The sequence below is a fragment of the Aristolochia californica genome, unplaced genomic scaffold (genome assembly GCF_029961685.1).
Source record: "Aristolochia californica isolate CCGP_79_NKW_82.1479 unplaced genomic scaffold, dmAriCali1.0.hap1 SCAF_15, whole genome shotgun sequence".
NCBI lineage: Eukaryota > Viridiplantae > Streptophyta > Magnoliopsida > Piperales > Aristolochiaceae > Aristolochia > Aristolochia californica.
In genome coordinates this window covers 19,835,861-19,859,061 of record NW_027181826.1, presented here as the reverse complement: position 1 = coordinate 19,859,061, position 23,201 = coordinate 19,835,861, and the positions used below count along the sequence as shown (strand labels likewise).

The 23,201-nt window shown below is 39.7% G+C and overlaps 2 protein-coding genes across 3 annotated transcripts; one reads left to right on the top strand and one right to left on the bottom strand.

Moving 5' to 3' along the window:
- Positions 1-1,258: 1,258 nt before the first annotated feature.
- Positions 1,259-11,416, top strand: LOC137951951 (serine/threonine protein phosphatase 2A 59 kDa regulatory subunit B' gamma isoform-like). The gene is made up of 3 exons (XM_068798953.1): positions 1,259-1,590; positions 1,746-3,099; positions 10,632-11,416. Exons 2-3 carry the CDS (start codon positions 1,846-1,848, stop codon positions 11,016-11,018), a joined length of 1,641 nt encoding a protein of 546 aa, XP_068655054.1. The 5' UTR covers positions 1,259-1,590; positions 1,746-1,845; the 3' UTR covers positions 11,019-11,416.
- Positions 11,417-18,959: 7,543 nt separating this feature from the next.
- On the bottom strand, positions 18,960-22,082 carry LOC137951732 (E2F transcription factor-like E2FE). Of its 2 annotated transcripts, none has more exons than XM_068798611.1 (11): positions 21,934-22,082; positions 21,783-21,850; positions 21,642-21,694; positions 21,473-21,550; positions 21,298-21,357; positions 21,094-21,211; positions 20,864-20,931; positions 20,704-20,776; positions 20,547-20,620; positions 20,070-20,460; positions 18,960-19,282 (listed from the first exon to the last, which is right to left on the bottom strand). In XM_068798611.1, the coding sequence occupies exons 1-11, from the start codon at positions 22,017-22,019 to the stop codon at positions 19,182-19,184; spliced, it is 1,170 nt and encodes a 389-aa protein (XP_068654712.1). In that variant the 5' UTR covers positions 22,020-22,082; the 3' UTR covers positions 18,960-19,181. The 2 variants fall into 2 exon arrangements, with proteins under 2 accessions (XP_068654712.1, XP_068654713.1); XM_068798612.1 differs by having other exon boundaries at positions 20,547-20,608.
- Positions 22,083-23,201: the final 1,119 nt, after the last annotated feature.

Here is a 23,201-nt window from a genome sequence, read left to right as displayed (position 1 = left end):
GTACTAACTTAAGGGGAGGAACTATGGAAACTTCAAAGTGTAAACTGATAAAGAATGCTAGAATTGTTAAAATTAATAAACACAAGTCAATTTGCACTATATTTGCATCATCTTATTGGACTAGGTTTGTCATCATAGAAAACGGAGGAGAATGTAAAAGAAAGGGTTTGAGATGCCTCTAAACACCTGAATTTTTAGGATAACAAACACATACATATTACACTAATCATTTTATGAGAGTTTTGTAGTAAAGGTGTTTCCTAATTTTTTTGAAAAATGGTTTCAAATCTTGATATAGGAAGCTGAAATCCATGGAGTCGAACCCTGGGGTGGATTTAACTACAAAATTAGATAGTCAGAAGGAATGAATTTGAAAGTTTGCTAATATATGCAAACCCTAGTTTCAGAAATTCAACTTTCTAGAATATGAGAGGTAAGTTTAGAGGGTTATAGGTCTCCAAACTTTGTAAATGACCTACCAACATATTCAACAAAAAAAAGAGGATTGTTTGTAATTTTTGGAACTTATTTTTCCTATTTTTATAAAAAAATAAAAAATAAGAGTCAAGAAGAAATACTTTTGGCTAATATGTCATTGAAAGCTAAAATATTCATCAACATTGATTTTAAGATCTGAGTTAGATATAGGAATTGTGGTGGTTTCTTTATGATCATACGATTTAGACTTTGATTTTCATATCAATTGACAAGTTTTTTAAATCTTCCCATACTGCCAGCATTTCTATAGTTTTCAAATGCCTTGATTTTGAAATCCATATTATTAGTCCTATTGGAATTATCGATAAATTCACCTTAGGATTGATGCCTATTGGAGTTTTCAATAGAAATGCAAGTAACCTTTGCAAGTAACCCAATCAAAACTTGGTAAGATGCTTCCATGAGTTGTAATTGATGTGAAAGTTGTAGAGGAGACACCATGCTCCTATTCAAACTGGGAAGTGAAAAGAGGTCTTATCCACATTACTCCCTTTTTTTTTTTTGAAATTGGCAGAGGATCCAAGGGTAGGAACACCTCTTATCTACCATTTTTCTGCAATATAAACATAATCAGTTTGGTTAGATTAAATCTGAAGAGTATTGAGAGATTTCAATTTTGATCCAATAATGTTTATTATCTCGCTTTTTGACTACTCATCATTATTCAAGCACTTTTACTTGGACATTGCAATTTACATTGGTCACGGATGTATTTTATTTCCTTGTTTTCGTTCAATTTAATCTGTTCCACGACGACAAAGCCAGAAGGGAGGGTTTTTCTGTTTTTCCTACCGCCGGTGGACTTCTCCTCTCTCTCTCCCAATTGCTGGAGAGAGAAGAAAAACATCTCCTCCTCCTCCTCCTCCTTCCCCTCCTCCTCCTGCTGCTTCCCCTGCTGCTGCTTCGATTTCCTTTTTAAATTGAAGGAGAGGAAAAGGGAAGGATTGCCTGTTTCCTCCGGAGAGGCGAAACTACTGATGCTCTAGGGTTTGCAAAAACCCATTTCCCTCGCATGCAATGTCCAATGGGAGTCGGTAGAAATCCAGGTGTCAATCAATTTCTACGGCTCAGATCCCCAGTACCTCCTGGAATGTATGTCATTGTCACCTCTTCGCCCAATTCTTCATTCTCACTTTCTTCTTTCTCCAGTTATTATCTCCTGCTACCGTAATTTATTTTGCTTTAATTCGTTTCAAAATTCTAGCATTTTGGGTCCCGATTTCCTGAAAGATAATATTCTTGATCAGATTATGAGATGCTTCCGGGCAGAACCCATTGCGGGGAGATCTCGGAACGGATCGTTTGCCGGCTTCTGAGGGTTAGGGTTTGGTATTAGGGTTTGTAAATATGATCAAACAGATACTGGGGAAGCTTCCCCGGAAACCATCGTCCAAGTCTTCCAACAATCCCGATAACCACAATGCGGACGGGGCTGTCCCCACTGTAAATTCGGTGGGAACAGGTTCTGTCACTAGCAATTCCAACAGTTCTCGCAACAATTCATCCCCTGCAACGGGTTCTGGCTCCAATTCAGCTCCAGGTGCTTCACGCAACAGTTGGGTTTCTGCAGCTAATAAGTTTAACCATGGGAAGAAATCTGGCCCTGTCGTTACGCCTCCAAGTGGACCCACTAGTTTGGCTTCCTATGACGCATTGCCGAGCTTCCGAGATGTTCCAAGCTCTGAGAAGCCCAATTTGTTTATCCGGAAGCTCAACATGTGTTGTGCTGTATTTGATTTTATGGATCCTACAAAGCACCTCAAAGAGAAGGATGTAAAAAGACAGACCCTTCTTGAACTGGTGGACTATGTAACCTCTGCCACAACCAAGTTCAGCGAGATAGCAATGCAAGAAATCACCAAAATGGTTGCAGCAAACCTTTTCCGAACTTTTCCTTCATCAAACCATGATAACAAGCTTCCAGAAGCTTTTGATCCTGAGGAGGAGGAGCCTGCAATGGACCCTGCATGGCCCCATCTACAGATAATCTATGAATTTTTCTTAAGGTTTATTGCCTCATCAGAAACAGATGCGAAGTTAGCAAAAAGGTACATTGACCACTCCTTTGTGCTAAGATTGCTTGATTTATTTGACTCCGAGGACCAAAGAGAAAGGGAATACTTAAAAACCATACTCCACCGGATATATGGCAAGTTTATGGTGCACCGTCCTTTCATCCGTAAAGCAATTAATAACATCTTTTACCGGTTCATCTTCGAGACAGAAAAGCACAATGGAATTGCAGAGTTACTTGAAATCTTGGGGAGTATAATCAATGGTTTTGCTTTGCCACTGAAGGAAGAGCACAAGCTCTTTCTGGTGAGAGCTTTGATTCCTTTACACAAACCCAAGTGTGTCTCAATGTATCACCAGCAGTTGTCTTATTGCATCACACAATTTGTGGAGAAGGATTTTAAATTGGCAGATACCGTGATAAGAGGTCTTCTGAAATATTGGCCTGTCACTAATAGTTCAAAGGAGGTTATGTTTTTGGGAGAGTTGGAGGAAGTTCTTGAAGCTACTCAGGCAGCAGAATTCCAGCGATGCATGGTGCCTTTGTTCCGACAGATTGGTCGATGTCTGAATAGTTCCCACTTCCAGGTACTCTATCCAGTTGGAACTTATTCTTTTTAACTTTTGATATTTTTTTCTTCTTCTTCTAATATTGGGAAGAAGGATATCTCCAGCGTGTTTACACTGTTCTAAAGAAACCACAAAAAAAGTGTAAGAAACTGTATAAGCTGTATGATGTTGATTAACCTCCTTGCATAAAAAAATATTGTTTGATTTGTTTGGAGAGTTGGTTTTGCAACACTTTGATCAGAATGCAAGGGGAGGAAAATTCAGTTTATCTGTATCATATGCTATTCAGATTGGAGATGGATGCCATATGGTTTTGCTGTTTCTTTGATGCCTGCATCACCCTCACCCGGGGCTTCACTGTGCAGAGAGTTAGGGGTTTTAATGTGAAACATAAAAAAGGCACAAAAGCCTAAGGTTGTCCTCATGAAGTTCATTAAGTTTGTCTTGGTGGAGTATCAATTGCAGAATGCTTGTTTAGGCTGTGCTGTTCAGATTTGATTTATACCAATTTGGCATGCCAAACACCCTGGATGATCTTTCTTTGGTGTCGGTTTCTAATGTATGTTGTTCATTTTTCTATTACAATAAAGTTGACTTAGCGTTTCTTTTTTCTACTTATTTTCACATTATAGAGTGTATTGAATACTATATTTTCTGCCACTTCAGAAGATTATATATCCCTTGCTTCTCATTGGTTTCTTGGTAAAACTTTTTTTGTTGTTATTAGAAAGAACAAGTGCTGCTATTGTCTGTGCTGATCATCATGTTTTTTTCTTCTCAACGATTTTGAGTTAATTGAATCTCATGAGAATGAATTAATTATGGAGCAGATGTGTTATCAGAGGTTAGCACCCAAAATCTGAGCAGTTTATTTGTACCAGTGGTGGTAGATAGATGGATCTTATATAGAAAATTAGGCATGCTGGTGTCTAAACATAAATTACTTTACAGAATTCCCTGCAAGAATTTTCTGCCTATGTACTGACTGAAGGGCCTAAGCAAAAACTTCATTATTATACATTAATAAGCTTAAACAATTTTTCATTCTGTGATTTGTATCACTGAAGTATCTTTTCTATTATATAGACAAAAATCCATTTGTAAATTATAGTGACTTGTTTTTTTTTAATCTTCTCTTTTCAGTATGTTAATCATTCTTTTTACCAATCACTTTTTTTCCGTCTTCCTTGAAATATTCATTTGCATGTCCTGAATAGTTGTTCCTGGACAGCTAATATCTCTTTAGGAGTGTCAGCTGGATTGGGGTTCCAACATGCTAGGTTGCTGATAAAGATCTATGTAAATTTGTTCCTATTATGTAGCTTAAAAATACAACCCTGGCTGTTAAACTCACAAAGTTTTGGAACTTCGCCATTTTTTATTTTTTTTAAAGTGTTACTTTTAGTTTACCTACTTTAGCTTGGTAACACTGCTAACATGAAAGTGCCAAAAAAAAGGATTTCACTAGTGTTTATAGGTTAGATATTGAACCGGGTTTAAGCAGATGCAATCCCTTATCAGGGTCTAGAAGTGAAAGATTGAGGAGAAGGCATAAAGTTGAGTCAACCTGACCTGTCACAATTCGATTGGTGTACAATGTCGACAAGTCATATCTTACCTTCTCCCTCTATGTTAATTTAGAGTTAGGGAGGCTTCCCTGTTTCTATTTGTGGGCAGGGTGAGCCTTTCCACCCCTCCCCTGCCTTGAAAGAAAAGGTGGGAGAAGGCAAGTGGAGTTCTTTCCTCCCTGGCATCTGCAACTGTTTAGGATGGGGCTAAAGGCACCTTCTTTTCCTCTTTTCTTCTGCTCTTCAGTTTGGATGCCGGTGGGGGTGGGCTGGGCCTGTCCCCACTGGCAGAAACAAAGGGGAAGGTTGGGGTGGAGCTCCCTTCCTTCCTTACCTGTTATGAAAGAATCCATGCCCTCCATCTTCCTTCTGCATGCCAGTGCAGAGGGCGGGGGGCCCTCCCCACCTACAGACAGAAGGAAAATGCACCCCCCGCTTCCTCTGTCTCTATTTTGATTTCATTTTATTCAATTTATGACTTCATGCTGATGTTGTTCTGGTTCAAGTTTTTTGTGGCTGGTGTTGTGTGAAGTTGTTGGCCTGGCTCGGCGTGCATGCTACAGACTTTCCAACAGTATAAATATGTCTATGAGAATTTATGTCCACAATAATGTTGTCAGATACTTCTCAGCACTTGGAAGTCCCTGTAGTAGCAACCTGTTGTGACGATGTGCCTTGAAATTTGCATTGGTCCTTTTTTCCGTTGACATGTGTTCTACCAAAGACTAGTATGTCTGAGGTTTATTACATTAATTCATTCTTATGCCTGTAAGAGACCCCACCCACAAAAAAAAAGGGTGAAAGCTCAGTGGGGAGATGGACCATGAAACCGTCTATCTGCTCCACTCCATCTTAACCCTCTGCAATGTGATTTGCCAATCCAGGAGTATGACTCTGATGAATTAGAAGAACGTTCACTAGGTCTTGAATCTCCTTGAAGAATTGCATAAGATGTCAACAAAGTTAATTGTCATTTTTACACAAGCTTATATCCACTTTTTAGTCTTCTTCAACTTCAAGCTGAACTGAGAGCCTGTTGTTGAAAATTTTACTTCAGGAGAGTTCTAAGTTCTGCTTCCGTGGAGTCAGTGATCATGGCGATCCACAAGTGAAGGTCCTCTTTGTCTTTCTAATTGTTTATTTAATGCCACCACAGCCAGCAGGACCAGATATCCTTTTCAGCTGCCATCATTGATTTGGTTGAGCCATCTACTTGGAGGTTCCAAGATGAGATGGTGCAAGTCTTGTTAGGGGGAGGTAGCCACTACTGTCTGATTTGACTGGATGGTAGCACTATAGTGATTGTGGAATTCTTCCATGAGGCCTACCTGACAGAGAACTGTGTAACCTTCTCACTTAGCCCCTAATGGAGCATGTATATTAGAGAAAGCTTTTTGGTTTTTTTCTTTCCCAATACAACAAGGAGTGATTTGACAATTTTTTTTTTGTTTTTTTGTTTTTGGAAGCAATATGAGAGCTAAGAGAGAAGTTACATGAGGCCTCCAAAAACAATTGGAGGGACGGACCTCAAAATTACCTATGAAATAGATAATACAAATGCAAAGGGAAAACAAAATTACATGAAGTAATATAACTGACCATGATCATTGAATTTTGTGAGCTTCATGAACGTAGTGCCCTCCTTAGTGAGGTTGTCTGTGATGACATGTGCCGATCTAGGAGTGTGAGACCAGGTGATGACCATGATGGCCATTAAGTCGAAGTCCTCTTCCATTTGAGGTTGCAACCTGCAAGCATGAACTGATCACAAAAGAGGAGTCACCTTCCACCCTATAGGGACACTGAGATTTTCCTTGGCTGAACGGACATCATGGAGAAGATCATTAGTTTTGGTTGATGGAGAGTTGGTACACCAAAGGGGGCCAGCATAGCAGATGATTGTTGTGGCCTCAGTGTCATGTAAAACACCACCAAAACTTGCAGGAGTAGGGTGGCTATGGGCATTCCCATCAAAATTGAGTTTGATGAAGCCTGTAGGAGGAGAAATTGAAGGGGTAAAGTAGCATAAACTCCAAGAACTCTTCTGAGAGAACAACCAAGAAAGAGAGAGGTGTACTATCTTATCCACAACTAAATCAGACTTTTTCATCTCTCCTTGGAAGACTTGTTTCTTATAAAATGAGGAGACAGAAAGTTCCATCCGACTTCCATTTCCAAATAAGAATGTCTTCACCTTGGCACCTGAGATAGTGGGTGGGAAGGAGCTGCAAAGACCTTGACACCACAGTGCCAATTTGCAAGAACCTTGGCATTAATTTTATAAGCACTAGAGATACGGTTGATTGGTGGAATTCGAAGCATCTCGACCTGGAGCTCTTTTTTGGATCAACGCCATGAAAGGGAACCCAACGAGCCTTGCAAGTAAGCCTTTCTCAAACAACTCTGCAAGAATCTTGTAGTGTCATCTATTAGGAAGTGTCATCCCACTGGTAAACTCAGCATAATTCCCTTTGATCTGGGGCCTTTATCAAGTGGAAGAGAGAATTCTGCTTTTTCAATTTCTTCTATTATAGATCTTGAAGTAGCTGGGAGGTACCAAAGAGAGGAGGCTATGGTGTGAAAAACATTGGTGTTGCCATCCCCTTCTTGGAGCCACTTGAACGGTGCTCTTTGTTTCTAAAAAGTTCTGTTACTGCTAACTAAGTTATTGCTTTGAGATTCCGGAGAAATGAAGTGCCCTAGCTTGGGCCAGGAGGCCTCACCTTAGCATTTGGATCAAGCTCTTGGATTTGAGAGGAGATAATATTGGCAGCCACAAATACTTTCAAAAGAATTCTATACTCAATATCTACTGATATGGCATGTAAGAATTTTTAGTTTCAAATTGGGTGGTAATTGACTCCTCAACCGAGTTGAAACTCCAGCCTTCCAGCTTGAACTCATTGATATACCACTAGTGACATTCAAATTTGAAAAGAGTTGGACCCCACAGGTTTGACTCACTATCTAACACCAATGATTAGAGGAAGGCCTCGAGTGGGAGATGCCAAAGACATTTGGAAATCTTTTCAACTAGTCCGAGGAAGCCAGGATCTATCCAATTTCAGATAATTGGGCCTTTTAATTATTAGTCTAGTTGAAGGAGCTTCCTCCCAATTGGATGTCTTGTAGTCAATAAAGTTGTTGAAGGCAGTCATGAAGACGTAATTGAGTCGGCAGTAGGCATCTTCTCCTCACAGTAATGCATAGCACTAAAAGGCCCCAAAATTAACCAACAAAAGGGCCAGTGATTGGGACAGGTGGACACCGAGCAATGACATTTTTAGAAGTGGATAGAAATTGTAGATATCTTGCTGAGCTACAGATGCTCAAAGCGTGAGCTTAGGAGTTTTCCTCACTTTAACCTATGTGAGAATATCCCCACTACATTTCCCCTCAAATCTAGGCTTGAACAAACAGTCAGCGGACCTAGAGCTTGGACAACATAAACAACTACAAATTAAATGGGACATGAACTTGACCCAATAGAACTCATCCCTTCCTGTCATACCATGTTAAAGTTACATCCTGGTCCATCCCAAAACAATGAGCTGACGTTAGGAGATCTTTTTCTGACTCTCAAGTGAAGGATTTTATCCTGACTTTAATCTATGTGGTATTGTTCTCACTAGCATTAGCTTTGAGCTTATACTTTTTTTCTTTATGATACTTTTCTTTTACTTTGGAAAGTTTAAAACTATGTTGTTCTGAAGAAAATTAAAGAATTTAATATCTCAAAATCTCAGATAACTGTTACAAGATTTTTTGACAATAGTTTTTTCTTTTAAGGGCCCGTTAGCTAAAATAGTGTTATATGTCATGGTTTTGCATGTTGAGCAATCTTGTATATCATTTTTTTCCCTGCATGAGGTTATAGTAACTAGTTCTCTGCTCTTCTTATGTTTATTTTGGAAGGTCAGTTACTGCAGGTCATGTTTTGTCTTAGTTCAGTTAATATTGAGAAGTAGACCTTTGAATACTGCAGAAGGTTCTCAATGCAAAGAAACAGCAATAAAACATTGTTGTTGTTGTCCAGAATCCTATAAATCCAATTGTAGTAAAAGTTATTTTCCTAAATGTTGGTTTCAAGTTTCATAGTTCTCCAATAAAGGGAGTTCTTGCATGTAAAAATAAAAAAAACATGTTTTACTATTTCCAAAAAAGGAATAAGGTTTCCATTTATATAAAAAAATAAAAAAAGGTTTCATGGATGGTTGTGCTAATGGAATGCATGATTTATATAAGGAAAGGATCAAAGAATAGTGGCAGAATCGAGATTTATGTAGTATAAAATTGGATTACTGAATATAGCTAGTATATATCATAAAAAACAAGGTATCTTTACTTGCAAACATGTTGAAGGGAACCTAACATGACTAACAAACTCAAAATCGTGATCCTGTTTGAAATAATCCCGACTGATTTAATATTTTGGAATATGTGAAACATGAAGATCTTATTTCAGGAGAAATACTAAACAAATATGTTGGTGGTGAATTTGGATCTCTGTTGCTGGACGGCTAAGAAGTTTTAGTGAAGCATCATGTCTTAAAATGGATAAAGACTCTAATACTTGGACAAGCGAGTGCATTTACTCTGTAATATGAATGAAACAGATGATGAGCTTAAACTAGGCGACTACTGCCCAAAGTTTTATTTTGCTTTAAATTTTGATTATATATTAGTGCGCATTATCTTGTAAGTGAGTTATTATTAGATTGAACTTATCATCAGCTAAGCTAGGTCATACTTCATAGTTGAACTTGTCTTTTCTCTTCTTTGATATCATTTGTGCAGTAGGATCTGAACTGTTGATAAAAAATATCAACATTTTTATAATTCATTTTTACATAGAATATCATGGATTGAGTATTAAGCTGTCAAGCCAGGAAGTCCAGTATTGGTATTTTACATTTCTTTTTCTCTAGTACAATTTAATTCGATGGAGAATCTGAAAATTGTTAGAAGCTTTCATCTGTTATACACTGATTGCAAGAAAATAGCAAACTGCACCTTTGCCTTTACTGACACAAGTATATATCTATATCTATATCTATTTCTATTTATATCTATATATCTATATATATATATATATAAATAAATAAAGCAAATGAAACAAGTTAATTTGTTACGATGTTATTTGTCAAAAGTTCTTGGTTGATTTATTTATTTATTTGAGTGTTGAACTCCATCACCCTGGTGAGACTTAAAACCAAGACCTTACTCTAGAAATCCTCCCATTTGGCTACTGAGCTAAAGTGTCAATCAACTTGTTTAATTTATTACCGGTTTTTATTCTTGCTCTCTTTTTTTTTTTTTTCAGTCCTGGCTCTGTTTACTTTCTCCAGTTGTCTGACTTGATGCTGACTGAAACAAGTGTTGACACATCCTCCAAATAGAAATTCTATTCATATATATAAGTGTTAATTATATCAATTTACAAAGACTATGCATTCGCTTTGTGTGAGCACTGATCTACAAGACTGAATGTGAATATTTTCTGTGGCTATTATCCGTATATCTAGCTTAAGTAGCTTCAAGAACTAGCAAACATTCTGTAGGACACACAACAAAGTTATGTGTACATGTCATTTTGTCTCGAGTTTTAGTCACTGCTAAGCAAGGAAACCCCTGTTGAATTGCCAGTATCTCAGTCTGTAGTGGTAGATGTATCAAAACACTGTTATTGTATTGGGATCTGTCCTGCGTCCTTTTTATTGTTATGGGGAATGGTGCAGGGTCCTGAAGTGTTTACTTCTTGTTATGTTTAAAGCTGTGCCTTGTAACTTCTTTGTCGAAGCCCACTAATGCTATATGATATTATTTACGGATCTAAAGCTGCCGGAAGTCTTGGAGCCTCTTTGATGACTCGTAATCTGTTCTTTTTATTGATTACAGATGATTCAATCTGTGATCTTTTGCTTGTTGGTTTTCCGATTGAACTCTTGAAGTGATTGGTTTTTTCTCTTTGCGTGTATCCAGGTTGCAGAGCGTGCTTTGTTTCTGTGGAATAATGATCATATACGCAACTTAATAATACAAAATCGCAAAGTCATACTTGCCATCATATTCCCTGCTCTAGAGAGAAACACAAGGACCCACTGGAACCAAGCTGTCCAAAGCTTGACCTTGAATGTGAGGAAGATCTTTTCTGATTCTGATGCAGAGCTCTTTGATGAATGCTTACAAAGATTCCAAGAGGATGAAGCAAATGAGAAAGAGGTACAAGAGAAGCGTGAGTCAACATGGAAGCGGTTGGAGGATGTTGCTGCGTCGAAAGCTATCAGCAATGAGGCTGTATTAGTCTCTCGGTTTGTCTCGGTCCTTAGCATGGGAACCACATCTCCACGGGCTACAGTTGGCAGTTGAGGTTCCGGTTTTCGGTCACTCTGGTCAGCTAGTTTAACAGGGGGAGAGAAGCCGGAGCATTCTGGTTTTGTCATGACTCAATATGCCTCCTGGGATCATATTTGAAAGTATTGAGTATGGAAGGACAAGTTGGTGGCCTCTCGTTTTTTTTTTTTTTTTGTGTTGCTATATTCTCTTTCTTTCTTCCTCTCATTTTCTTCCTTTGAAGAGGGAAAGTGTAAGTGTGTATGATAAGGGGAGATAGGGATTGGTATAGAGGTAAGCATGTCTCTGCTGCGGATTCCCTCTCTACATGATGATGATGGTATATTTTATTTTGTATGACCCAAGAATAGACCGGTTTGGTGCCTTTACCCGCAGATTTTTATTTCGAGGCATCTTATCAAGTTTGCCTTGCATATTTGTTCCATCGAACCATAAGACACTCCTGTACAGAAGAGAAAAATTACTCTCCTCGACCCTTTGTTTTAATTTTTGTATTTGATATGTTTATTTTCTTGGAAGTATGTGATCTAGGCAAGTTTTTGAAGAAGAGTTGCATCTCCCATCTAATAACTTGAGCAGCAATGCAAAGGCTTTCCAAATATTGGAAGTGGTCCTCCCTGTGTTCTTTCATGGTGGAAAAGGGGGTGGCTTCCCAATAGAAGGAAGAGGAAGGATCTTGATCCAAAAATGACTATGCTCTCATTCTTTGAAATTGAATTTGGAACCACTCTTTGAACACATCTTATGGTTTTTTACTTTGAAATCTTGTTTACTGAGTTTAATCCTTACTTTTAAATTATCTCTTCAAATTAGTAAGAGAATTTGTTCTAGCATTTACATTATTTTAAAGAAATTTGGGTTATTACATCCACTAAACATATTTCTTTTTTATAGTCAGAAGTTTTATTTCATTACTCAAAAGTGTAAGAATATCAACACTTTTACATGTATTTTTCAGATTGGTTCATAGACGCATCTGGTTATCTAATCGATAACCAGCATCAATTACTCTCTAATGGAGATTTGAAAGATTCCGGTTTCTGCCTTACATGGTACGTCTCGAACCTCCCCAAATCTTAACGATCCAGCTGGAGGTAGGCGGGGCTGGCCACCCTGATGGAGTGGCTCGTGGGTCATCCATCTGCAAGAACCGATGAATGGAATATCGCCGTGGCGCTTCCCCAGCAATTCCTCCTCCACCTCCGTCCTCGTTTTGACAAGTGGTGCCTTACCACTTCTGCTATCGATTCCCTTTTCGTCTCCAAATAAAAGGACTTTTTCCAGGGACCAACTACAAAGAAAAGGATTTCAGATTCTCTCTTCTGCTGTAAGCTAAAGTGAAGTTTACGAATTACAAGCTCTGAAACAAGAATAAAGAAACTTCTTGCTCTTCGACCACAGACAAGAAGGGAGGATAGGCGGGATTCAAAGAAGGAAGAGAAATGTGTTACCCCGGTTTACCTCTTGTGAGGATCAGGCTCTCCAGATCGTTGTGGTCGGACCCTCCATTGTTGCAGGATGGGGGAACCCACCAGCTCGCCTCTCCGCCATCAGCCACTGCGACGATGAAGGTGAAGCACTGCGTCTGCTCTCCCACGCAGCATCCTGGGTCGTTCCGTTGCAGGCATCACCACTCCCGGTATATGTGGTTCGCTGCTGTAAAACCAAAGTAGGGGTTGATTGTATTAATCCCATCTGTATCTTGTAATTGAATTGAATCTTCCCATCTATCTCTCTATATTTGCTCATAAAAACCTTTCCATCTTGTATTTCTCCATCTCTCTATAATTGTTAATAGGGCTAGGCATCATGTCACCGAACAGGGAAGGTCTGCGGCGACGGGTTCCAATTTTTTGTTTTTTTTTCGGCTCTGTTTCTTCAGCGATGAGTTTCGAAATTGTTTTTTCTTCGGCTCTGTTTCTTCCCGGCGGCAAACTCATTTTCGACTCTGATTTCGGGATTTCGTCCCGACGGCGACGGAAGATCTGCGGCGACGGCAGGATTTTCGGGAGCTCTGATTCTTCAGCGACAGGTTCCGAAATTTGTTTTCGGCTCTAGTACCGGCGGCGGTGATCACGGCACTCGGTGGACAGAGAGGTCTCGCTCTCTCCTTTCTCGTTCTACGGCTGCGGCGCAGGAAAAAACGAGGGATAATGGAAGACGAAGGCTACGGCTGCTCTCCCCGAACTGAATTTTCGAGTCGCTAATCTGATACCACTGATAAAAACAAAATACAGAATACAGAGGACTATAAACTACCGATGATTCATTCATAAACAATCAGCTTATTTAAAATAAATTAATACAAAACTGAAAGAACTAAAAATACACTATATACACGAAGCAGGGAGATAATGGAAAAGATGAGGAAGCCGAAAGGATGACTTTTATTTCAGGGAATGATAGAAAGGAGGGCGGAAGGAGTAAAATTTCTGTGTCGAGTGAGAACTTTTCAATAAACATTCACCACACACAAACGGGGTGAGTCGATTTTATATTTATAATTGATATAGACTGTTACAGCTTAATTTAAGAAATTTATATTTGATTTGATTTTTATAATATAAGAAAGAATAGAGCTTGATTAGCTCCTGTAATTGATGGTCAATGGTCTCTATAAGGAAGTCCTTAAATATGGCAGATATTCTTAATTAAGATACAAATCTTCAACGATGTGAATCAGGCACAGGACCTTCAACAGCCCCCCGCAAGCTAAGCGTCGGAATAGGACAAACATGTAGCTTGAAACGAAAGAATTGAAAGAGAGGCCGAGATATTTTTTTGTGAAAATATTTGCAACCTATAAGTGAGAGGGCACATACTGAGTACGAAGTTTTCCAACAACCACAAGTTCTCGAAGAAAGTGGATGTCTAATTCAACGTGTTTGGCCCGCTTGTGAGCAACCGGATTGGAACTCAAAAAAATGGCATTTTTATTGTCACATAACAGAAGAGGCCGCTGGGGAAGAGAAACTTTGAGATCACGAAGAAGATGCGTGAGCCAAATAAGTTCAGCGGCAATGAGGGCAAGAGCACGATATTCAGATTCACAACTGGAACGAGAAACAATATGTTTTTTTTGGGCACTCCAGGAAATTAAGTTGTCTCCAAGGTAAATAGAGTAACCAGAGGTAGAGCGACGAGTGTTAGGACAACTGGCCTAGTTAGCATCAGAATAAGCAATTAAAACCCCAAGAGCAGTAGATGGACGGAAAGAGAGGCCAAAATGGATAGTACCCTTGACATACTGAAGAATGCGCTTGACAGCAAGAAAGTGGTCAACAGTGGGCGAGTATAGAAATTGACTGACAGAGTTGACAACATGCACAATATCAAGGTGTGTGATGGTCAGATATTGAAGAGCGCCAACAAGAAATCGGTAAAGTGTAGGGTCCGAAAAGGGTTGACCATCAGCTAATAGATGCTGAGAAACAACCATAGGAGTGTGAATAGGCGTGTTGTCAAGTAATTGAGCCCGAGCGAGAATGTCACGCGCATATTTCAGCTGGCTGAGAAATAGACTATCAGTGGTGGGTGTAGCTTCAAGACCAAGGAAGTAACTGAGAGACCCCAAATCCTTAGTAGCGAACTCATAATGAAGCTTGCAAGTGAAGCTATCTAGAAGAGAGGGGTTTTTGCCCGTAATAATAATATCGTAAACATAGAGTAGCAAATAAAAGATGTCAGAGTGTCGGTGAAAGACAAAGAGTGAAATGTCGGCATGACTGCAGTAGAAACCAAGCTGAATGAGGAAGGAGCTGAATCGTTGAAACCAGGCACGAGGTGCTTGCTTGAGGCCATAGAGAGCTTTCTGAAGCTTGCAAACATGAGTAGGGAAGCGATGATCGATATACCCCAGAGGTTGTTCTATATAAACTTGTTCAGTAAGATGACCATTGAGGAAGGCATTCTTGACATCAAGTTGACGAATAGGCCATCGATGAGTAACAGCAAGTGATAGCACAACACGAACAGTGGTAGCTTTGATGACGGTGTAGTCAAGTCCTGGAACTTGTGTGAAACCCTTGGCCACGAGACGAGCTTTGAGACGTTCAATAGACCCATCAAGCAAATATTTGGTCTAAAATACCCATTTAGAACCAACAATATTGGTGTCAGCAGGTAGAGGGACCAAAATCTAGGTACGATTATGCCGCAGAACTTGAACTTTTTCATCCATATCAGCAAGCCAGGCAAGATTCTTGGCAGCAAATTTGAACCCTTTAGGCTCAGTGGATGTCAGAAGTGCAAATAGAAGACCAAAAGATCCAAAGAAACCAATATAGGCCGAGTGATGGGGTTTAAAAATACCGGCCTTGGCGCATGTGACCATGGGATGGGATCCCAGTGGAATAGCAGCAACATGATTAGTAGGAAGCGAAGCAGTGGATCCAGGGAGAGTAGGATCGACAGGCGATAGGGGTGGTCCTGTAAAAGGATTAGTGGCCTGCAAAAACTCATTCACGAGATCAGTACAAATTACACATGAACGGGAGCCAGATTGAATAATATGTCAGGAATGGGGTGCCGGAAGAGATGGGGGCATGTCAGAAGAAGAGGAACTGGGTTCCAGAAAATTGGAAAATTGGAGAGAGGATAAGGGTTGAGCCTGGGAAGAAGTTAAGGATGGGAAATGAGTTTCATCAAACTGAGCATGTCTAGTGATATATATCCTAGAGGTGATGGGAAGACAACGAAAACCCTTGTACGATGAGCTATATCCCAGAAAGAGACAAGGAAGACTACGCGGAGAAAATTTATGAGGCATATAATCATGTAAACATGGATAAACACGACAACCAAAGGGATGAAAATTTGCATAATTTGGAGAAAAACCATAAAGAATTTCAAAGGGGGACTTACCTCTGAGAAGTGGTTTGGGCAAACGGTTGATGATGTAGGCAACAGTGCTAAAGGCGTCAACCCATAAGCGAGGAGACATGTGGGAATGGAAGAGCAGAGTCAAACCAGTTTCAGTTATATGACGGTGTTTTCATTCAGTGCGACCATTTTGAGCAGGGGTATATGGACATGATAGCTTATGATGAATTCCAGAAGTACGAAGGTGGTGTTGAAAACGATTACTAGTAAATTTGGCACCACCATCACTTTGAAAAAAATTATATGAGCAGAATGTTGGTTTTCCACAAATTTTTGAAATTAAAGAAAGGTATCGTAGAAGTCATATTTCAATTTCAACGAATAAAGCTAAGTAAAGCGAGAATGATCATCAATAAACAAAACATAGTAAACAAACACCAAATTTAATGTGACAGGTGAAGGACCCATATATCGCAATGAATTAAATTTAACACATGAGATGACCTTTTTTTATTGTGAAAATAAGGTAAACGATGACTTTTAGAAAGTTGACATGTATCACATAATTTCGGAGATGGCAGTAACGAAGTAAGATGAAGCTGGCCATTTTTATTTAAGAAAGAAAGAACTGAATGATGAACATGTCCTAAACGAGAATGTCATAAATCATATGAAGCATGCAGAGATTTATTCTTCAAAAAGAAAAGAAAAGCTGAATTGCCACGCTCTAGCACACAGAGGCCTCCATCACATTTACCGGTTGCCACCACCTTTCCTGTTTGGCAATTCTAAATAGTGAAAAGATCATTAGTAAATGTAACAGATAAAGGAAAATCGTTCGTTAATTTACTAATGAACAAAAGATTTTTAGTAAGATGGGGAACAACCAAAACATCTAATAATTAAATATTTGATGAATGAGAATAGTGACCGGTATGAGTAATAGGGAGAGATGCATCATTCCCTACAATTACACTATCCTGAACCGTGTAGGTGACAGAATGATCCAAGGAGGAGTGGGTCGGGGTCATGTGGGTCGAGGCACCTCTGTCTACGAACCAGTCCGAAGATTCATTTTGGGATATTGAGCATGCAGAATTAAACGCTTCAGCGAGGTGCGTTGAAGAGTCATGCCGAGTGTATCGTTGCCGACAATAGGCATAGTGACCTTCTTGGCGGCAGATTTGGCATCTCGGTGGTCGACGACGGTGACTGGAGGTGGAACGACCTTGGCCGTGGCCGGAATCGCCGCTCGGGCCCTGGCTATGGCCGTGGTTGGAGAAGGAGCATTGACCGTGACTGGAATGGCCGCCATGAGGGTTTCCGCGGCCACGATTCTGGCAAGAAGAACCACTGGAACACTGAAAGGGGGCTCGATTTGCGGTAAAGGCAGCAGTGGAGGTCGTCGTCACCGAAGGCTCAAGGGATTTTTGGAAGATTTCGAAGCTTTCGGGGCGGGACACAATATCGGAAAAACAGGGGAGGGGATTTTGGGCCATTTGGGCTGAGGAGAAGCCGGAGAACTCCGGACCGAGGCTTCTGAGGAACCAACGAGCCTTGTCGGTGTCATCAATGGGACGACCGATGGCATGGATCTGGTCACACAGTGCTTTGAATACACGAGCTTATACCATCACTGAGCGATTTCCCCTTTTCATCAATTGCAAATCGTCCTTGAGACGAATTTTGTGAGCTTTGGAGCGATGGCTGAAGGTGTTCTCCAAGGCAAGCTACACCTCACGAGATGTGGAGAGGCCGACGGTTTCGGTCATAGCTTCTTCGGACAGAGAGGAGAGAAGCAAACTGAGGAGACGTTGGTCTATTGATTTCCACTCCAGGTGTTTGGGGCTGGGAGTCTGAGAGGTGGGAGGGTCGAAAAGAGGTGGTGGCACAAGAGTACCATCCACTTGACCCAGTAAGCCTTGGTTGTCGAGAAGAGGAAAAAACTGACTATTCCATAGAAGATAATTGGAAGACGACAGTTTGATAGTAACCATGTGAAGTGTTGAAGGGAAGACGATCGCTAGTGATATCAGAAGCTATTTAGGATCACAGAATGTTAATCCAGGTATAGCTCTGATACCATGAGAATTTTTCAATAAACATTCACCACACAGATGGGGTGAGTCGATTTCATATTTATAATTGATACAAACTGTTACAGCCTAATTTAATAGATTTACATTTGATTTGATTTTTACAATACAGGAAAGAATGGAGCTTGATTAGCTCCTGTAATTGATGGTCAACGGTCTCTGTAAGGAAGTCCTTAAACAAGGTAGATATTCTCAATTAAGATACAAATCTTTAACGATGTGAATCAGGCACAAGATCTAGCACAGGATCTTCAACATCCAACAACTTGTAGCCAAAACAATAACGAATATCCTTACGAGGTATGAAAGTGATTCGTCCTGGTTGGGAGCACCGAGCGCCTATAAGCTTCTATCATGGGCGGAGCTAGGTACATCCTCCTCATCCTTCTTCCTTCTGGGTAAACTCGCAAACTTGTGCAACAGAAAGAATAAAACTCCCGAAATGGCGTTGGAACTCCGAAGAGTAACCCGAAGGAAAAACATCTCCATGTTTTGCAAAGAATCGAAAGGAGAAAAGGGAAGCAGGTAGATGATGGAAAAGATGAGGAAGTGAGGATTGTGGATTGAAAGAGAGAAGCCATGTAGAATGATGACTTTTGTTTCAAGAAGAGAAAGGAAGATGGAAGGAGTACAAAAGAAATCCTTGAGTTGATGCTGACGCGGTTTCTTTGTGTCCAACTTGTAGCCAAAATGACAACGAATATCCTTACGAGATATGAAAATGATTCGTCACGATCACATGTAAACTTGTATCATGGTTTTTTTATTCAGTTATGGGCGGAAGGAGTAATTTTTCTCTTTCAGTGCATAAGACGAGAACTAATGGAAAAACTTTTAGAACACCACAAGAACAAAGGAAAGAAAAAAAAATCCTTCTTTTGAAGCAGAATTAGTTGATTTAGACAATCGTGAATGACAAAGAAGAAATATTAGCTGATCTCGTTGCAGGAAGATGGATTTTTCTGTTCCATGGGTAGCCAAAGCTCAAATCTTGTTAGTTGATGTAGAAATTAGTCCAAAAATCCTGTAAGAAATGACAAGACAAATTGAACATCAGTGAGCTCATCAATCTTCCATTGATTGCTTAAGGAGGCCAACATACAATTAGGATAATTGTGCTGGTTCGCATGCAGAGGAAGTACAGCACAACCAGACATAAATGAATGAGGGCAAATACATATTAAAGAAGGAAAAAGAAATTAAGGCAACAATTCCTTTGTTCGCAGGAACTTCATTATTGACGGCCAAGAAGATCGTCGGTTTAGAGAATCGCCAAGTGAGACTTGTGTTTGGTTCCCTGAGCCACTTCTACGTACCATGATTTCCACGCTTCCATGTAATGCACAAAAAGATCAGTTAATGCTGCACAGAAAACAAGCAACAGAAACTTGTCAATTTTCTGGTACAGTTCAAATGTGAATTGCTAACATATTAAGGAGTGACGACAAGTGCAAGTTATTTGTCAAATAGCTGCAGTCATTACTAGTACCAATTTTACCATTTCACATCCAGCCAAGCTAGAAATTTTGGGAATTTCATTACTTGTTACTCTTAGAACGGTAAAAACCAAAGAAATAACCATATTTGATGACCTACACCGGTTGATACCTTCACGGTGGACTTACAAGATAAGGTCACTGGCTTAGCAATATGAAGCTTAAACAGGCAATCATCAAACGATAGCTATATGTTCTAGTGTTGTTAAATAGATAGACCTGATCAACAGAGACCCGTGAGGAAAACGTCTCTGCATCTGGTTCTGATAATTTAGCAATCAAAGTGTCAAAAAGAAAACCAGAGCGGCCATGTGTAGTCTCATAGCATCTGCCTTGGTTCAATATGCAGTTTGAAGAGTAGAACCAAGTATGGGTTCAAAAGAACGTAACACACTGAGTCATAAAACTACCCATCTGCCTTGCGTAGGCCATCAATTTAGATGGTTAGAATAATCTCACATAAACTCGAGATAATAAAAATCTTGTACTTACTACTTGAAAAAAAGCCTCATCATAAAGTAGGTACATGATCTCCACGCAAAAAGTATCCATGTTTAAGAGCTATAAAGAAAGCTCTCACGTGGAAGATAGTGTTAGAATACACGTTTAAGGTTTGCTCACGACCTAAAAAAATAGAGAAATGTAAAAGTTACCTTGATTGTGATATCGAGGTCTAAAGGCAGCTGCCAAGTTCTCCCAATTTTGAACTCTTTTCCCAGTCTTCTCTTGCTCTTTGTCCTTGCCTTCTTCCAACGGAACTGGGCCGAAAGGACCATAGACGTAACCTCTGGATCCCTTTTCCTGCTGCATAGGATCATGTTGACCACTTGCCTCGCAATTAATTGGCACTTTAATAGCTTTCTCATCAATTGGAGAAAGCATCTTGTTCCTTTTAAAATCAATATTAGTAATATCTGTTCCAAATTCCCTTTTAGTGGCTTGCCTTACGTTCATGGTTTTATCGCAAGGCACCAGATCCGAGTCTGGTTTTCCTTTGAGACCCAACCATCTGAAAGCCGGCTTCCTGGTATCTGTCTGATGGGTCTGCAGATCATTTAAAATGTTGAGAATATTATACCCGGAAGCGTTACCATACTGTTTCACAGAAATAATTCGTGGTTTAAAAATACCTTCTCTATGAGATTCATTGATGACAGCACATTTGCAATATCATATAATCTCCGAACTTTTGCTGCAGAGTTATCTTATGACTAAGCGATTAGTCTTAAGGTTTTGGGTCTTTTATAGTTAAAAACAAGAGAACTATATGCAAAGAAATTTCATTACTTCGCATCTGTGCAGAGTTAGGAGCATCTCCAAGCAAAAGTCTTGCAGCTTCATCAAGAGATACCATATCTGCCTGAAATTTTTGAAGGATGTAGTGAGTCCGGAAGACGAGACTTTTTAATTGAACCTAACAGTTTTGGAACCAAAGTAGATGGCTTACGTTGGTGCACAGGAATAATTTAACAAAATTCTGTGTAAGCAGGCCGAGTGATTTCTCTCTCCTGTTGTCTGTTCAACCAAAGAAAAAACCATAATTATAACAATGCAATTATCCAAAAATGACCCAGCATCCCTTAGGGGCCGTCCGGTTTATGCCCAACAAGGGTTTCTAACAGACTCATTCCCTTCTCTTTTCTACGGACAAAATAAATCAAGAAGCGGAAGACGTACCAATTTGTTTCTTGAAAGATATATCAGAAGATTGACAATCTTTGGAGCTCCCTTGCTCTTGTACATTTTCCTCTATCCTTTGAATGGATGGTTTATCATCTTCGTCAGACTCGCAAATCTGATAACAAACAATGAATTCTGGAAATCCACTTCACCAAGCACTCAGCAACCGAAAATAAAACATCATGTCCCATAGGAAGCTACCTTCATATAATTGCAAGAATTTCCTAAAGTACAGCAAAAGTTTTCCCTAAGCGCCTCCTCCTGCAGCCAGGAGAAGTGGATCAAAATCGAGCAAAAACATGGCTCTCACCTTGCAACCATATAGGCCGCCTTAGTTGTAAACAATATTAGAAGAAATAAAAAATAGTGTATTCACCTTAAGCTCTTGTAAAGCCTTCGGGATCCCATCAAATCCCTTCCAAGAATAACGATTCTTAGCCTTCCTCGCGAGAACCTGAGTTAATTCAAACAAATTTTTGACAACCCTACGCAGAACGATAACTTTAAAAAAAAAAAAAAAAGGTACATTGAAAAGGAGATCTTACACCGACACTCTCCAATACATTAACAATATCATAGATTCGTCGCCTCTCAACACCTGAAGCAACACAAAAGAATATTCAAATACCAGGTAAAAGAAGTTAACCACGTTCAATGTAGAGATCAAGCCGACATCAGTCCAATACCTAATTTATTTGCTGCTTCATCCAGCCCTACTGACTCAACATCGTCTCGATTGTACAGGTTCAGGAAACTGCAACAGATTAAATTCATAAGAAACTAATAAAAACTTTATATGGTTCTAAGAAAATGACACTGAGAAGGATCCGAAGGTACTTAGAGCACAAAAGCCCGAGAGACTTTTGCTTCCTGCTATACGCATGATGCCTGGATGCAGGATCGAGGTAAGAAGACGAAGACATGTCTGCGGTGAGTGGGTACGAGATCTGGAACAGGATTACGAGGGTTAGAAGAGGGAGCGGAGACCGCTCGTTAATTAAAGGTGAGAGTGATACTGAGAGGGTTATCGTGATTTTTTATTAATGATGATTCTCCTTTGGCGGTTTGGAAATTTCGAATTTAGGTGCGTAACCGAGGCTGTGAGGCTCGGGATGAGATGAGCTAGTAGGAGGCGGGATTTCAAATTGCGCGCGCGGTGGGCGTTGGAGTCGGATTCGCCTTTCCCTCCTAATACGGTTTCTCCCTCTTGTGGACGAGATTATCCTCCCGCGTGCGCGCTGAATCATGTGAAATAAGGAGCGTTTACGTAATTTCAAATAGGAACACGTAGGCAACTTTTGAAAGTACTAAATTAGTCACATGGGCTAATTCCAAATATTCAGGAAACGGGGGGGTGTACAAATTAATTAAAATTTAAATCAGGTTTGCCAAGTGGTTTGAACTTAGTGATGATGTCATAATTATGTCATCAAAATAAAAACCAATAAAAGGTAAAAATTAAAAAATTCTCAAATTCAAAGTTTGAATGACTGTAGGATTAGCCCCTTAACTGAAAATACAACCGATCTTGGGTGATTCTACCATAACAATTAACAATTTAAGAATCACAAACAAAATAAGAGTGAACTCTCTAATTCAGAGTTTGAATGACCAAGCTTAAGGGATTATCAAAAACACTCTCTTGCTTTAAAATCTTATATGGATATCTTATTTACATCCCAAAGCAAAATCGACCTTGCTTTCAAGAAAAGCTAAGTGCACCAATGCTTTATTTTTGAAATCTTTCTGTCTTAGCTTTAAGTTGGAACTGATGGTCTTTGATTCTTAAATCATTCTATACACTCCAAGAAGATTCTTTATCATTGATTTTCAAATTTATTATCTAATTGAGTTGTTCTTCAAGAACTAAGGGCCTCTTAGTACGCCTCTGGGTCAAGTGAAAGTGAATTAAATTACACTATCACTTGACCCGGATGGGTTAGTGCATGCATCGGGCGCCAGTTCAAGTGGATGAACGGGTTAAATAAGATATGGCCTTTGTGGCCTAACGGGCTTTCACAACCAAGTTGTTGTTAACTTTTATGGCCAAGCCTTTGCAGCCAGGTGATGTTGTGGGAGTAGGTTGAGTACTCACTCATTCTTAG